At 37.2% G+C, this 15,872-nt stretch overlaps 1 protein-coding gene across 1 annotated transcript in view; it reads right to left on the reverse strand.

Annotated features, from left to right (window-relative positions):
* The window catches only part of SLIT2 (slit guidance ligand 2), a 255,593-nt gene that overhangs the window by 41,280 nt on the left and 198,441 nt on the right, over nt 1-15,872 (reverse strand). Inside the window, exons 17-23 of the mRNA XM_059470506.1 lie at nt 11,721-11,864; nt 10,016-10,159; nt 8,706-8,872; nt 7,804-7,936; nt 2,927-2,995; nt 943-1,014; nt 649-720 (exon numbers count right to left, since the gene is read on the reverse strand). Coding sequence (XP_059326489.1) covers nt 649-720; nt 943-1,014; nt 2,927-2,995; nt 7,804-7,936; nt 8,706-8,872; nt 10,016-10,159; nt 11,721-11,864 — 801 coding nt within the window. The remainder of the gene's footprint in view (nt 1-648; nt 721-942; nt 1,015-2,926; nt 2,996-7,803; nt 7,937-8,705; nt 8,873-10,015; nt 10,160-11,720; nt 11,865-15,872) is intronic.

A 15,872-nucleotide genomic window follows, 5' to 3' on the forward strand; every position in this document is an offset into this window, starting at 1 on the left:
GAAAGTACACTTAAATAATGCCATACTTTAGCTATTTAGTCCAACTAAGTATTTAAATGTTTATAAATGACCCACATGGAGGCAAAAATTACATGTTTTGCTGTGGGCTTTTGAAAAGGAATTTTTGCAAGCTTTCTTCTTAATGACAAACTAAAACTGTAAATGAGACTGCTCTTTATATTCCTGTGTCCATTTTTGTGCCCCTATGTTTTTCCTAGTGGTAAAATGGAAAGTTTTCTTGCAATCAAAAAGTAAAGTTATTGATTTTCAATACTTAATAATGACATCATGGCTTTGGAAATACTCCTACATTAAATAAAACAAGTCAAAGAAATTTACTGTTGCAATAAATATCTTTAAAATTCAACTGCAACCCCCCCTAATATATACTGAAGAAATTTATGCATATGGCATTTTTGCTAGACTTTAATGCTTTTAACAAGGAAGAACATAACACAAAAAAGAAATACAGCTGCCATTAAAAATGAGAAAAGTAAAAAGTGCATGTCTTAGATTTTTAAGGCTACATAATTATCACTTCTGAAATATTTGATAGGTTTTATAATCTGCTAACTTCTTATGGTTCTGTTCTCTTCTGTATACAAATTAAAATTGTGGAAAATAGCAACGATTAAAAAAAATACTTACAACAACCTGAGTGATTTCAACCCATCAAAAGTCCGTGCAGGAATACATCTTAGGCGGTTGTAACTAAGAATTCTGAAAATATACAAAATGCTGTCAGCAAGTGAATCAGTTATTCAGTAAACTATGCAGAGCATGACCAAAAGCAGCTTTTGCACACATAGCTAGTTAGGAAACAAGTTATTTTACAGCCTCCAAACCAAGCAAGTTTTAATGTCAACTAAACACCCTTTCTTTCCAAGACAAGAACCCCACTGTAATGCTTCCAAAGAGTCACTGTTACATGTTTAAACTTACAAGGTGAGCAGCTGAGTCATGTTGCTGAAGCTCTGATTAGAAAGAGTGCTGATTCTGTTGTTACTTAAATCTCTAAAAAATAAATTCAGAAATTCAGACCTTAAAATGACTGCCCCAGTCCCAAAACACTGTAAGTTAAACAGACACATTTTCATTAGTAGAAGTAGTATTATCATTGATATAACTATTTAAAGCAGCACCTGCTTTTATTTTCACATGCCATATACAAGCCCAGCAAGTGTTTAGCTTGACAAATAAAAAGCATTTCCATTTCAACACAGATGAAAAAGCAGTGCAATGCATTCTAATACAATAGCAATGCTCATCATGCTACCAAGTTAAAAATGCAATACTTCATAAACTCAAGCACAAAAATGAAAGTAATGTCTTAAAGTGGAAGTCATTCTAGTCATGTCCCTCATGACACCTAAGTAAATATAATTTAATACTCTACTTAACACTTACATGATGAAGACATCAAAGCCCAGAGCTATTATTATAAAGAACTTAGATTTACAGTAAAAGCCTTAATGTCTTTGTTCAAAATTCTAATGAATAAAAACTAATGAATAAAAATTATGATGGAAGCCATAGTGGTATGCTGGTAGCTTCAAAGATGCTGATTAAATGTGAATACTGTCAGTTCTTTATTCTCGTATTGTGCTTTACTTCTCATTTTGTGTTGACTATTTCAGTATTGTTTCATGTATTTTGTGGTGAAACACTGCCCTTGTTTTTAGAGGGAACCTTGATATATTAACTTCAGAGCACTGTTGAATAGGTATGCAATATACATATTTCCCCACTTGAAATTTTCATGAAAGTATCAAATATGACTGACTCATAATAAGCATACTAGGCAACTATAACAGACAAATGCTTTCAAAAGAGAAAGAAAAAGATAAAAATAAACAACTTTGTTAATCTGGAACTCAGGAGACTTGTATGTAATTATTTTTTTGACCACAGGATTATGTACAGTGGTTTCTTTTTCCAAACACAACTGAGGAACATTCTCAACTACATAACAGCAGTATGAGTAAACGTACAGAAAACTTTAAAATAATGTGCCCTGCAGGTCTCATAAATGGAGACTTTTAATACTCATTTGCATTCTATTTATCATTCATGAATTCATAAATTCCCAAAACTTTTCACAAAGATTTCCTACAAGTCCTACACCGGATAGACTTGAAAATATTGCAAGGGGTTTTTTTCACAATATTATTTAAAAAATACAAGAAGTTTTGAAACTATGGGTTTTCAAAAATTTGTGACACTGACATCTTTTGTCTAACATGAGGTAAATAAAGGAAATAAAGTTCTTGTTTTTGAATTGTGTTAAACCCAGTGAAAAATGAAATTTGAGAGATTTGGTTTCTCCCCTCACTTTTCATTCTGATTATAATGAAACCAGAAACTGCTTTCGGGATGTAACACAGTTCAGCCTCAGCTGGTGTAAATTTTTATAGTCCTAACAAAGACCATGGAATTACAGCTGGAAGTAAGGCATTTGCATCTATAGTCTTCCTGTTTTTCCTCACTGTACACTTAAAAGGTACAGAAATCCTATTCAAATCATCCATGAGGTAGAGGTAATAAAATTTAGAGCAACTAGAGTTTTGCCTAAAATCACATAGTAAGTCAGCAATTGAGTTGGCAGCAAGGCATTTGGAGAAACAATTACCATGACTTTAATTGATCTTATGTCTCCTTTGAGGTCAACTATAATTTTTGCTTTATTATTTTGTGATGTAATCACTGGAATAAAATACCCATGCTCATAAAAGGTGACTGAGTATATTATATGCTGGATGTCATAAGTAGAATACAATATTCTCAGTTATAAAAATTGGTTGGGTATTTTCTGAAAGATATGATACGTTTTACAGGCTTTTTCTTCCAAGTAAATGTAGGTAAAATTGAGTAAGGCATTTTGTTTTGCTTTTACTTCCAGTAGAGAACGCTGCTTTAAACTACTTACATGAGTGTCAAATGCTTGTAGTTGGAAAGCTCTTTTGGAACTAGGGTAAACTGATTTCCATCCAAATAACTAAATCAGAAAAATAAAACAAAGAAAATTATATATTTCATTAAAATAGGAGCATCTTCATCCACTAATGTCAGAATCCAACAGTAAAGTTAATAGCAAATGAATGCATACTTTTCCGTTTTATAAGAAAACTTGCTTACAAATTTTGGTTTTTAGAGATACAACTGAGAATTTGTAGCCTAAGATCCAAATGCTACTGCATGAAGTAACACAATAAAAATATCTCTTGCATTATAGTTTCTATTATTTCAAAATGACTGCAAAATGAGGTCTTTATCATCTCCATTTCCCAAACACCTACAGAGAAACGGTAAATCTAACTTCTGCAAATCACATTAAGTGTGGATTTTTAGCTATCATATAAAGAAACAGACTCCAGCATTGCACAGGTAGTCCTTTACACTGCAAACAGCAAGGTCTGGTTTCATCTCTAACAGCAAATTCATTTGTCATGCCTGTGATTCAGGTCACCTTTCTTGATTTATCCCCGTAAATTTCATGATACATCAGTACACCATGCTACAGTCCTACTCCTGTGAAGCACGTTAGTGACTGCAGACAGCAATCAATTACCTTTCACTAGAAAAGTCAGTTTTTTTCCCTCTCTCAGTAGGTTCACAGCTCCTGTATTATTATATTGCTCACTCTTCTTCCATGCTCATAACTCTCAATAAGAGACCTTCTCATCCTTACAGTTAACGAGTTCAGAGCTCTCAAACTGTGCCGGCACCGGCGGCACAGGCAGAGGAAGGGAACGAGCCTTGCCTAAAGAGCTTCCAGTGTGCAGCCAGACAGGACAAAGTACAAGTGGAGGGGCTCCTCATGTAACCAGGGAAAGTAGTTCAGCAAGTGCTGAATTTACCCGATGGTTTGAAATGAAGCAGATAGTGGCAAGAAGATTAAAGGTCTTTGGTTTCTCAGCTAGGGAAAATGACTTTGCTGATGGTGGTATTACTTATGTTTCCTGGAACCCAAGTGGAAACTACACCCTCATTATCTCTATACAAAGAAGATATTTTTGCCATCCAAGTACTTGCAACATGCCTGAGCTAAGAGCAGTCTTTGATAGAGACATTTTTAGTTTTATTTTGAGCTTAATATCTTTACGTATGCTGTAGCATCTTTGGAAACTTCAGTCTTGACTAAATGGATGAGCTGAAACACAGTTAAACATCACAAAAAATTATCTTCATCTAATCAAAAGGCTGTCTTTCTTTCTTTTTCTTTTTGTTTGGACTATGACTTTCTAGGGCTGCTTGCCAAATCCAAAATGTGTCTTGACAAACCTTATACTTAAGACTATGGTAATGATACTGAATAGTGCATGGGCTTATGTAATTAATTATTTTAAAAAAACCTCAACTTTTAAAATTTTTGAAGAAGTAAGTATTCTGAGGACATTCTTTTATCAACAGATACATTCGGTGATATTACTAAGCTTCATTAGAACTGAAGCACTACAAGTATCCACTTGCCTGATAAAAATTCCTTCTTGTTCAAATGAAGCAACTATTATGATATTTTATGACACACATGAAGAGTACGTCTTAGAAGAGCCATGCATGCTAATGAGCAAGAAGAATCAATCAGGATTGATTCCTGTTAACAGGAACCACCTCCATTATTCTTTTGAAAAATATGCTGAATTGCATGCTTAGACACTAAAGCACACAAAAGTGGAAACAAATGAATTTTCAGTCACAGGGGTCCATTTGCAATTCCAAAAGTATCTCTCTCTAGCTGCTTTGCTTAACATTGCATTGATGACCTTATATTGCCAAATTATATTTATACCAGACTGTATTCAAGAAAGTCATCTTCTCTTTGACGGAAAAAAAAATAAACCACCAAATTCAAAACGTAATGAAGTTGTGGTTTTATATACCTATATACCTGTGCGCTAATTTGAAGTCTTAAAAAATTCAATTTATCAATGGCTAAAGACTTTTAGATGCTGTTAAACACCAGACTAATAGTGGGCATCTCAGAATCTTCTATATAATACCAAACCATATAATACCAAACCATAAAACAGTAGAGTTTTTTAGTTACTTACACAACATAATTATGATGTTTTCTGGAAAAGCACTACATTAACCAGCCATTATGAAACATTATTAAATACCTGCCATATGTAACACAAACCAACATTTTTCTTCCTGCAAATAATTTCTATTTCTTTCAGTATTGTGACCTATTTGATCAAGAACCAAAACAAACGAATATCTAAATTTTTAGGTTCATATTTTCCCTTTCATAATGCATAAAAGCTTGCTTGTATGGTGTTATGAGCAGCTCATTCAGGTTATATCTTCAAACAATACCTAAGGTAGCAAGCTTTTTTTTATGTCTGTTACTGTCCAACTGCATATTCAAATAGATTCATAAAATGCAATCTTAACAATTTTTCTCATAGAAAAAAATGTTTCAATAGGTTGATAAAATAGCCCAAATTTTATAAAACTGCCTATGTGAAAAAGAAGACATTCTATTAAAACCAGTATTTTTGCAATATCACGAAACTATCATAATCTCTGCATCATAGAATATCCTGAGCTGGAAGAATCACAGAATCATTGCATGGGACCTCTGGAGATCATCCAGCCCAAACCTCCTGACGAGGCAGGGTTACCTCGAGCAGGTCACACAGGAACACATCCAGGTGGATTTTGAATGCCTGCAGAGAAGATCCACAACCTCCCTGGCTTTTTCCAGTGCTCTGACACCCTCAATATAAAAAAGTTCTTCTTCCTGTTGAGGTGCAGCTTCCTGTGGCTTAATTTATAGCCATTAATCCTTGTCCTGTTGCTGGGCACCATCCTGTTGGCACCAGCCTTTGAGGTATTTGTATCTATTGATGGGATCCCATCTCAGGGCTCTCCGCACTAACCAGGCCCAGCTCTCACAGTCCCTCCTTGCCTGAGGAGAGACTCTCAGCCCCTCATCACCTTTTTTGCCTCTCTAGTAACTTCTGGTCTTGAACTGTGGAGACCAGAATTGAACGCAATGCTCCGGAAGTGGCCTCACAAGGGTTGAACAGTGAAGGAAAATCACTTCCTTTGACCTTTGCTGGTTACACTTTTCCCTAATACACCTCAGGATGGAGTCCAGCTACTGGCTCTGCTCAGGAGAGCCCCCAGAGTAACACCATGTGCCTGAGAGCATTGTCCAAACACTTCTTGGACTCAGGTAGGCTTGGTGCTGTGACCACTGCTCTAGGGAGCCTGCTCCAGTGCCTGATCACCCTCTGAAGAAGCACCTTTTTTTGGCATAATTTTACTTCATACTGATGTGAAAGTGACTGGTTTGTAGTTACCAGAGTCAACCATCTTGCCCTTCTCAAAAACTGGGACATTTGCCAGCTTCCAGTTGACTGGGACCTCTCTAGATTACCAAGAACAGACAGAAATCGTTTAGAGAGGCCTTGTAATGGCATCAGCCATGTCTTTGAGTATTTTTGGATTAATTTCATCAGGCCCCATAGACTTAGAGAAAGCCAGAAGAAGCAGCAAATCCTGTGCAAGTTTGGGGTTGGCTGGGTGTTAATCATTCTCACAGTCATGGTCCTTCAGCTCAGGGCATTGAGACCCTCAGAGCTGATCACTGGTATTGAAGACTTAAGTGAAGAGAGCATTAAACATCTCTGCTTTGTCTGTGTCCCTGCTTGTGAGGTGACCATATTCACGGAAAAATGGACCAGTGTTATTTCTGGGCTGCCTTTTGCTATTAAGACATTTTAAAAAGCTCTTTCTATTGTCCCCAGCAGTACTGGCCAGCTTCAGCTCTAATTGGGCCAATTTTCTTCCTACAGTAACAAGCAGTTCCTCTATATTCCCCCCAGGTCACCCACTGGAAGTACTTATTTTATTCTTCCCTTAGCTTCAGAAGATCCTGCTTAGCTGAGCTGGCCTTCTGCCTCACCTGCTTGGCTTCTGACATTTTCAAGTTGCTTGCTCTTAAGCTCTTAACAGGTGGTACTTAAAAACTGACCAGCACTGATGCACCTCAGTACCTTCCATGGACACCTTACTAGCTCCCTGAGCAGCCTGAAGTCTCCTCTCATATTCAGAGTTGAAGTTTTGCTGGCACTTTTCCTCCTGCTGGCAGAGATTTTAAACTTGACTTTATGACCACTGTGGCCAAGACAAACACCAGAAGCCACTTCACTCTCAAGACTCTTATCAGACATGCAACAAATCCAGGAGAGCAGCTTTCCTACTTCACTACCTTAGTACCATAAAGCCATTGTCTAGGTGTTTTTAACTCCTCAACACAGATGAAGGCCATTGATTTAGAGGATTAAGGTGCTTGATTTAGAGGTAAAAAGTATTGATTAAGAGGTATAAAAAACACGTTCATTATGAGAACACATTCATGTTATTGTTTTCTTTTTCCTTTTTCATGTAATTGAAATTCATTCCTTTCTAAGCAATGACCAGAGATTAATCAGATTCACTGTTGCCCTTAATTTAACCCCTTGTAACATGATATCCACACAGTTATACAATGGTTCAGCACTGAGGATATAAAAACTGAGAGTGATTACAATTTTATACACATATATTTTTAAAGCTTTTCAGTAACAGGTAGTTCTTAAGAGTGGTTTGGGACTTACAAAGCATTGCTAATTCAAACTTGACCTCTAGTTTCTCAATATAATGTGAAAGTCTTTATAAACCATTGGATTAACAAATTTCAACTCATCTACTAAATTCAATTCTCCATTTTCTTTTCCCCTCATTCTTGACACTGACAATAAAAATCTGGCATTAATTTTCATAAAAGTGAGAAAAAAGCATGCCACTTACAGTTCAGTCACATCTTTTGGGATGCCTTTAGGCAAAGCTTTCAGCCCTTTGTTGCTGCAGCGAACTACTGTGTCCAGACAAGTACATTCTGCAGGGCAGCGGGCCAGGGGAGAACAGCTATTGTCATCATTTCCTGGTTAATAAAAACAAACAGATGCTAAGACTGCTAATAAATGTCTCCTCAGTATTAGCAGCAATAGCCCACCTGGATTTTCTTCAAGACATCCTGATATATCAGCATTACAATATCTCAAGGTAAGGAAGAAAAATGACATCATCTATGTAAATCATCATTCCAAGAATTTACATTTCAGGTGATGCTTTACTTAGTACAATGCTGTTTTACTAGGTAAGAATGCTATTATATGAAAAAAAATCATTAAAGAAAGAATAAATCCTGAAATGAAAGACAATAAGCTTAAAAAAGTATTAAAACCAGTCTTTTAAAAAAATATACAGCCGTGAAAATTGACAAACCAGTAATGCAGTAAATGGAAGTATGTATGAGAGATGCAAGATAGCAGCATGTCTTTCAATTAAGACTTAATGAAGCCACAAGCTATAACATGTCATGTTATTTGATCAAGTCACCTGAAAGTGTGTTTCATTCAAGCCTCGGTGTTTGAAAATATTCTCATCTGTACAACAACATTTGATCAATTTTATTTTATACTATTTCTAAATTATTAATTACAGTACTGAAGATAGGCAAGAAAAACTTTTGAGGGCATATATACAACAGCCCATGCTTGCTGATCATCCAAAATTGAGTCAATTTTTAAACTGACATAGAAACTGAGCGTGAAGGGCTTTAAAGTGCAATACTTTGGGATCTATGGGATTCATGCAGCTATCTATATGAAAGCTGAAATTATAAAAGGTTCAAAAATTAATTTCCTTACCATCATCACATGTAAAATCCTGAATTGCCACGTCCTGGATGGGAATCTCCTTGAGGAAGTAGGGTTTCTGGCAGCGAGGGTTCCCTGTCACAATGCGTTTCTTCCTCAGCCAGTCTCCAAGCCACGCCAGGTGGCAGTTGCAGTTGAAGGGATTGGCCAAGAGGTTTCTGAGAACCACAGGAAAGCTTATCTCAGATGACACCATCCTTTCATCCTAAGGATTATACTTCTATTTTCAAATAAACTTACTTTAAACACTGTTCTTCAAACAATAATGTGTGTAAACCATAGGTGAAAGGTGTAATTTAGGCTCTGTGTGGTGAAGCTTGATACAACTTGTTTAGAAATAATTTAAAACTGTCCAAGACCTGACTTGATGTCAAGCCACTCTGTACCAATAATGCAGTAATTCCATATAGAGTTGGAGGCTGATTACTTTACATTATTAGCTTTAACCTGACAACAGGCATTCCATTAATTTATCATCTCAAGATTTCCATCTTTTATTTGCTCCAGAGAATAAATTTCCTTCCCGAAGTGACAGCTAAGCTGATTACATGCCAGTTACAAAAATGAATTTACTTCTAAAAGCCTCAGTACTTTTGGCATCTCCTTACTTCAGCACAAACATATTGACAACTCCATTATTTATAAAGATGTCATCCTTAATACGCAAAATTAGTAACTGGGTGCAAAGTGTCACTTCTCTTGTAAAAGGGGGATTAAGTATTTTCCTGAATGATGCTACCTACAACCAGCACTTCTTCATGAAACTGAGTGGCACCTTTGCTTACTCTTTTAAATTCCCTTAAATCATATCACATTTAAATTAAAAAAAGGATGCTTCTTTTTATAGAAAAAGAGTCTGAAGCTTCCTTATAAAAAACATATAAATTAAGATTCTCAGCAGACCAAGGAAATTGAAGCTAGTAATTGAGTGGCACAGGGCAGAAGGACTGACAACATGGTAATCTAACCAGCTGTGATTGTGTGCTGCCTACCCAAAATGTGGATTTCTACCCGGGTTTAGATAAGTGGGCTTCCATGAGAGGTGTGAGCAGGATGTTTTTCCTGCATTCTTAGACACTTCTAGAAACCAGTCTAACACTGTATCAGAGAGTATGAAAACATTCTCTTCATGTGCCCAAGATGGTCCAGAAAACAGAATTTCTCAAAACTGCCTCTAAGAAATGCTTTTATCCCTGAACTTTACTAAGTGCTGTGAAATCACCCATCAAAGTTATGAGGGAAATGCCCCCCAGAGGTCAGAGATGCAAATGTGGTTACGGTAAAAGGCGAGCGCGACTCACAGCGTGGAGAGCGAATGCAGCGTGTCGAAGGAGCCGGGGGCCACCGTGGTGATCTGGTTGTCATACAGCGAGAGCAGGCGCACAGAGCTCAGCCCTGTGAAGCTGTCGTTTCCCACACAGCTCACCCTGTTGCTCCTCAGCATCCTGAGAAAGAAGGATCAGCATTTTTCAGCTTAGCCTGGGCAGGGACCAGGGCAGAAGTGGCTGCTGGAGTGAGGGCCAAGAGCTGTGACCACAAAGGGGCTGCTGCCAGTGAGGGGACCACAGTGCAGTGCCCCCCGAGCTGCCTGTCACCTCACTGAAGAGACTGAGTGCAGTGTGTGTGGAGCAGGCTGGAAGACAAAGGTGGGTGGGTGGGTAGCTTTCACAGAGGCAAGGGGTGTTTCACAGAATGGGTAAGGTTGGAAAGGACCACTGGAGATCATCTAGTGCAACCCTGCTCAAGCAGGGTTCCCTAGAGCTTTTCCCTAGGGAGTTACTCAGGATTGCGTCCAGATGGCCGCTGGGTACCTCCAGATGAGACGCCACAACCTCTTTGGGTAATCTGCTCCAGTTTCCCCTAAGTGTTCCGTTTTTTTTTCTTTTTATTTCAATACCAGCAGCAGTAACTATGAATTTTTAATTGACAAGAAATGAAACTGATTGAAATTCCCCAAATAAAAAAAAAAAGCAGCCCTGTCTTCATGTTTCAAAGGACAGCGACTCCAGAACTGCTATTTATATAGAGTAGAGGCTTGTACCAGTTTACCTCCTCTTGAGGTCCCTTTCACTTCATTTTTCTTAGGACAGATTCTAGAAACCACTTCTACTGCATTCAAAAGCATTTCATTCAAGTGAAATCAGCATTCCTCCTCATTTTGACTCTAAGACAGTACATGTTTCAGAATCCTAAGCTATTCTAAAATCTCTCAAATTTCTCTAAAACTTAAGAGCTTTGAAGTCTGTTATTCTCCTCTCTGTCCACCAAAAGATGGTAATTTCCCCCCTTGCTCTTGTCTAGGACTAGCTGCTTTAAACAATTTTAGCAGCTTTAATTGCAAGGTTAGAAATTGTAGACGTGATTTATTTAAAATACCTAATGTCTGTGGACAGCTGAAACCCCAAAGACTATTTAATCTTGGCTCTGGTCTGCAGATCAGAAGGACAGACTCTCTGAAGAAGGCCAAGATGCTGCAGATTGTATAAACATATTTTTTGAGTGGAAAGAACTAAACTGCTTCATGGAAAGAATGAAATGAGTTCAAGCTATAGTGCTTTTTATCTTGCCTTCACTGTTGAAATGACAAAAAGATTACTTAGGAGAGAATAATTTCCCACATTTCAATACACACCATAACAATTTCTTCCTCCAGCAAAATTCCCAGTAATGGTTGAGTTGAAATGAATCAGACTCCATTACATAAAATGTGTAATTCCCATGCAAAATTCTGTTACTCTGATGATTATTTCCATTTCCATTTCTGAAGCTGGATGTTTACCCATTCTCAACTGCTTCATTGCTTTAGAGGACCCAGTATACCCATAATTAATAACTAATAAATTAGTATAATGTATCGCTTGTAGTAAAATAGGAATAAAAACCAAAATATGCTTGAATTATCCATAACTAATTCTCCAACATAATTTTTTTAGGACAGATACAATATTATTCTCAAAAATACCTGTGAGAAAAGTAGAATAAAATCACACAAATAAATATACTTACAGTGTTTTGAGACTTTCTAGTCCTTTGAACATTTTGTGTTGAACACTTTCCAAGCGATTGCTTGTGAGCAATAGTTCATTCACACCAGAGGCTCCATCAAATGCTCCTTCTTCTATATCTGTAATCTTGTTATTGCTCAGGTTTCTATTACACACAAACAGACAAGAACTGAGTGGATTTTCTTTTATAAGTGTCCTAAATTAACTGCTAAATGCTGCAGTCTGAATAAATTCCAAGACTTAGAATCTTAGTTTTCCACTAAGCTTGGAAAAGATTTCCAAAATCATCAAATGTAATCTTGATGCAATAGCCAAGTTGTTGTGTAAAAGAACAAAATATAAATACATCATTCAACTCCAAACCAGTAACAAAAAAAAATCAATGCCCTTCTAATTAAGGAAGCAAAGACTTTTAAAGTAATCTTTGGAAGATGGTTTTTAAATAGTGGCAATTACCCAAACTATGCTGCTGCCACATAAGAACATATTTTCCTAATTTTGAATCTTATCAGTATCTATATTTTTTCAGCTCTCCAGCCTTTGAAGCATTTTTAGATGAATTAATAACAAAATTATACTGTATGAGTACAGCACAGCTAACCTCTGATTTATTGTATCTTGACAGAAAAATATAAGAAAACAGTATAAACAGCAACATATGTAAAGGAAATGTGTGAATATAAACAGTACATGAAATGTTAATAATTTATGACATTAGCTAGAGAGGAGGGTTTATAAAGCAAGATAATTGCATGTATCTGCAATTTGCCTGCAAAATGGATCAAAATGTGGGGAAAATGACCTAAAATATTGCCAAAATACTTAGTGTTTACAATTTTAGTTGAAATATGGAAATTACATCCCAAATGTGTAGTATCTGTACTATATATACACAAAAGCAAACATATGCAACAGCACACATTTTCTTAAATATTTTTCATAATAGTGCCCTTTTGTTTTGTTTCATATAATTATTTACACATACTACAGAAGTCCATAGCTACACATTAAACAGTGGTATAATACACTACTGATTTTTAAAAGGATTTTAAAAACTCTGAGACAAAGTGAATGGAAGTAAAGCTGAAGACTATTTGATGGAATTAAAGATGTTGGGAAGAAAATCAAATATTATTTGATGCAACTTCTAGAACGGTGTTTAATTCATTCAAAACAAGAAAGATATTTGTTAGGAAAAAAACCCAGGAAGTTTTGGCTTAATCTTCAGGGCTGACTACTCTCTCTAGACTAGCTGAAATGTAACCTACACCTTGCCTGTGATGAAGTATACAATATCTCATCAGTTAGGTGGGATAGGACCTTTAATATCATCAAGTCCAAGCATCTAATCCAGTACTGCAAAGTCCATTACAAAAACGTATCCGTAAGTCTTTCAAATTTCTCCAGGGACGGCAACACCACCACTCCCCTGGGTGACCTGCTCCACTGCTTGACAACCACGGAGAAACCAAACTAAACCTCCCCTGCTGTGATTTGATATAATTTCCTCTCATCTTGTCACTTGTCACCTGGGCAAAAAGGACAACCCCTACCTCACTACAACCTCCGTTCAGATACGTGTAAAGAGCGATAAGGTCCCCACCGAACTTCCATTTATCCAGGCTAAAGAACCCATTTCCTTCACTGCTCCTCATCACACTTGGGCTCCATACCCTCCAGCAGCTTTGTTACTCTTCTCTGGACTCTTTCCAGCACCCCAATGTCTTTTTGGTAGAGAAGAATCCAAAACTGAACAAACTACTCAAGTTGTGCCCTCACCAATGGCAAGCACTGAGGGACAATCACTGCCCTGGTCATGCTGGCCACACTATTGCTGATACAGGCCAGGTACCATTTGTTTTCTGGGCCACCTGGGCACACACTGGTTCATGTTCACCTGGCTGTTTACTGGCATGCCCAGATCCTCTTCTGCTGGGCAGCCTTCCAGCCATTCTTCTCCAAGTCTGAGCACTGCCTGGGGATGTTATGTCAGTGTAGGTCCTGGCACTTGGACTTGCTGAATCTCATACCATTGGCCTTAGCCCATCTATCCAGTCCAGATCCCTCTGCAGAGCCTATCTACCCTCCAGCAGATGAACACTCCCACTCAACATGGTGTCATTTGCAAACTTGTGGAGAGTGAATTTAATCCTCTCATCCAGATTATCAACAAAGTATTAAACACAGCTGATATGGAGCCCTAGGGAACACCATTTGTGACTGTCTGCCAACTGGATTTAACTTCATTCACCACCCTCTGGGCCCAGCCATCCAGCCATACTTTTACCCAGTGAAGTATATGTCTGTCCAAGCCATGAACAGCCAGTTTATCCAGGAGAATGCTGTGGGAAACGGTGCAAAAGACTTAACTAAAGTCTAAGTAGACAACACCCACAATTAAGGCTTTCATTTAGTTTCACAGTGGAGCTGTTCAGTCTGCAAGGTGCTGTGGAAGACTGGAAGCAAGAAACTCATTATTTTTAATCTCAGACGGCTTGTCAATGTCAAGCCCTCAGTTTCATAAAACCTTTTGGCTCTTGCTGTAACATGGATACCACTTCACCCATTTCACATAGATATTTTAAAGATTAATGTTGTATAGCTAATCAATGTTGCAGTGCATACACATGCTTTATTACTGATGAAGCGTCAAATCAATGAAACATTCAGGCCTCAATTTTTCAATGTCATCTGTGCAGAAAGATCTTTGCACCTATTTTGAACCTCCAGAAGAAATATGAGCTTCACAGAAATACAGAATTCACTCATATTGGTGTCTCTGCAACATCAGTACTTCACTTCCTTCCAGTGATGCTTAAGCAGTCACTCTATTATTCTCTCAATGGAAGAATATTGCAACAACTGATAACTGTATTAGGAAGTTATGGAGCAGTATTATTAAAATAGTTCACTCTTTATTAATATTTTTTTTCATTTTTTCCCTTTTCAATTAACCAGATTTTAAAACCTTTGGGAGTTTCAACAGACAGCTACATCAAGACCGATTAATATTCATCCTTTTTTTCCCTTTTGTCTTGAACATATCTTCAATTTAAAAAAAATATTGTTAAATATGAAGGTCTGATATATGTATAAATGCGTGTGTATGCATGTGTATGTATGGCACATCAAGCAGTTTATTTATTTCATAGAATCCTGAAATCATAGAATGTCTTGGGTTGCAAAAGATCTTAAATATTATCTAGTTCCAATTCCTCTGCTGTAGGCAGGGACAACTTTCACTATATATTGATGAGGACATTAAATATAGGTCCTTAAGGGATACCATTTGTCATTGATGTCTTTGGGACTCTGAGCCACTGACCATTACCCTCTGGATGCTGCTGTCCAAACAATTTCTTATCCATCTAAGCCCACCCATCAAACCCATCTCTCCCCAGTTTAGAGAGAAGCATGCTGCGGGGGCCCATGTCAAAGGCTTTACAGAAGTCCTGACAAATGACATCTACAGCCCTTCCCTTGTCCACTGATGCTTCACATTGATACTTGATATTTCCAAAGTACCCTGTAGCTGTAAAAAGTGCTAATCTGAGATTCTTGAAGATTGAGGAAAACAGGGTATCTACTGCATAGCACCAGAACACTGTTGTGCCAGATATTGCTCCATTCTTTTTCTAAGTACTGCAGCCCAGTTCAAAGTGGTAAGGTGTCAAAGGCAAGTTCATTTTACATTGTTGGGGTTTTAAAAATATTTTAATCGAAAAAAATCAGTAATAAATATTTAACTAATTGTGATCACACCATCAAGGATCTGGTTAAGGCTAACAATAGTTGAAGCAATACCATTACTCCCTTAAGATTTTGATCACTAATACTGATCTGTTACAAATGGTAGTCTCAAGGTGACTACTAATCTGTTTTTACTTGCATTCTTCTTCACTACTATTTATGTTTGGTCTAATCCTGAAATGATTGAGCACAGATTCACAAAGTCTAACTAAATTATCTACCTTCAAATGTGTCTTTTACATAAGCTAAAGAAAAGCTTCTCATAGTCTTATTTTTAGCAACACTTGCAATTGGTAAGATTATAAACTACTCTTAGAACATTAACTGTTAACATGGACTTACATGGATGACCTATCGAACCTCTTTTTCTCAGTCATTTAAATTTTGATATTCCCCTCACCTA

Source organism: Ammospiza nelsoni, chromosome 4 (genome assembly GCF_027579445.1).
Source record: "Ammospiza nelsoni isolate bAmmNel1 chromosome 4, bAmmNel1.pri, whole genome shotgun sequence".
Taxonomy (NCBI): Eukaryota; Metazoa; Chordata; class Aves; order Passeriformes; family Passerellidae; genus Ammospiza; species Ammospiza nelsoni.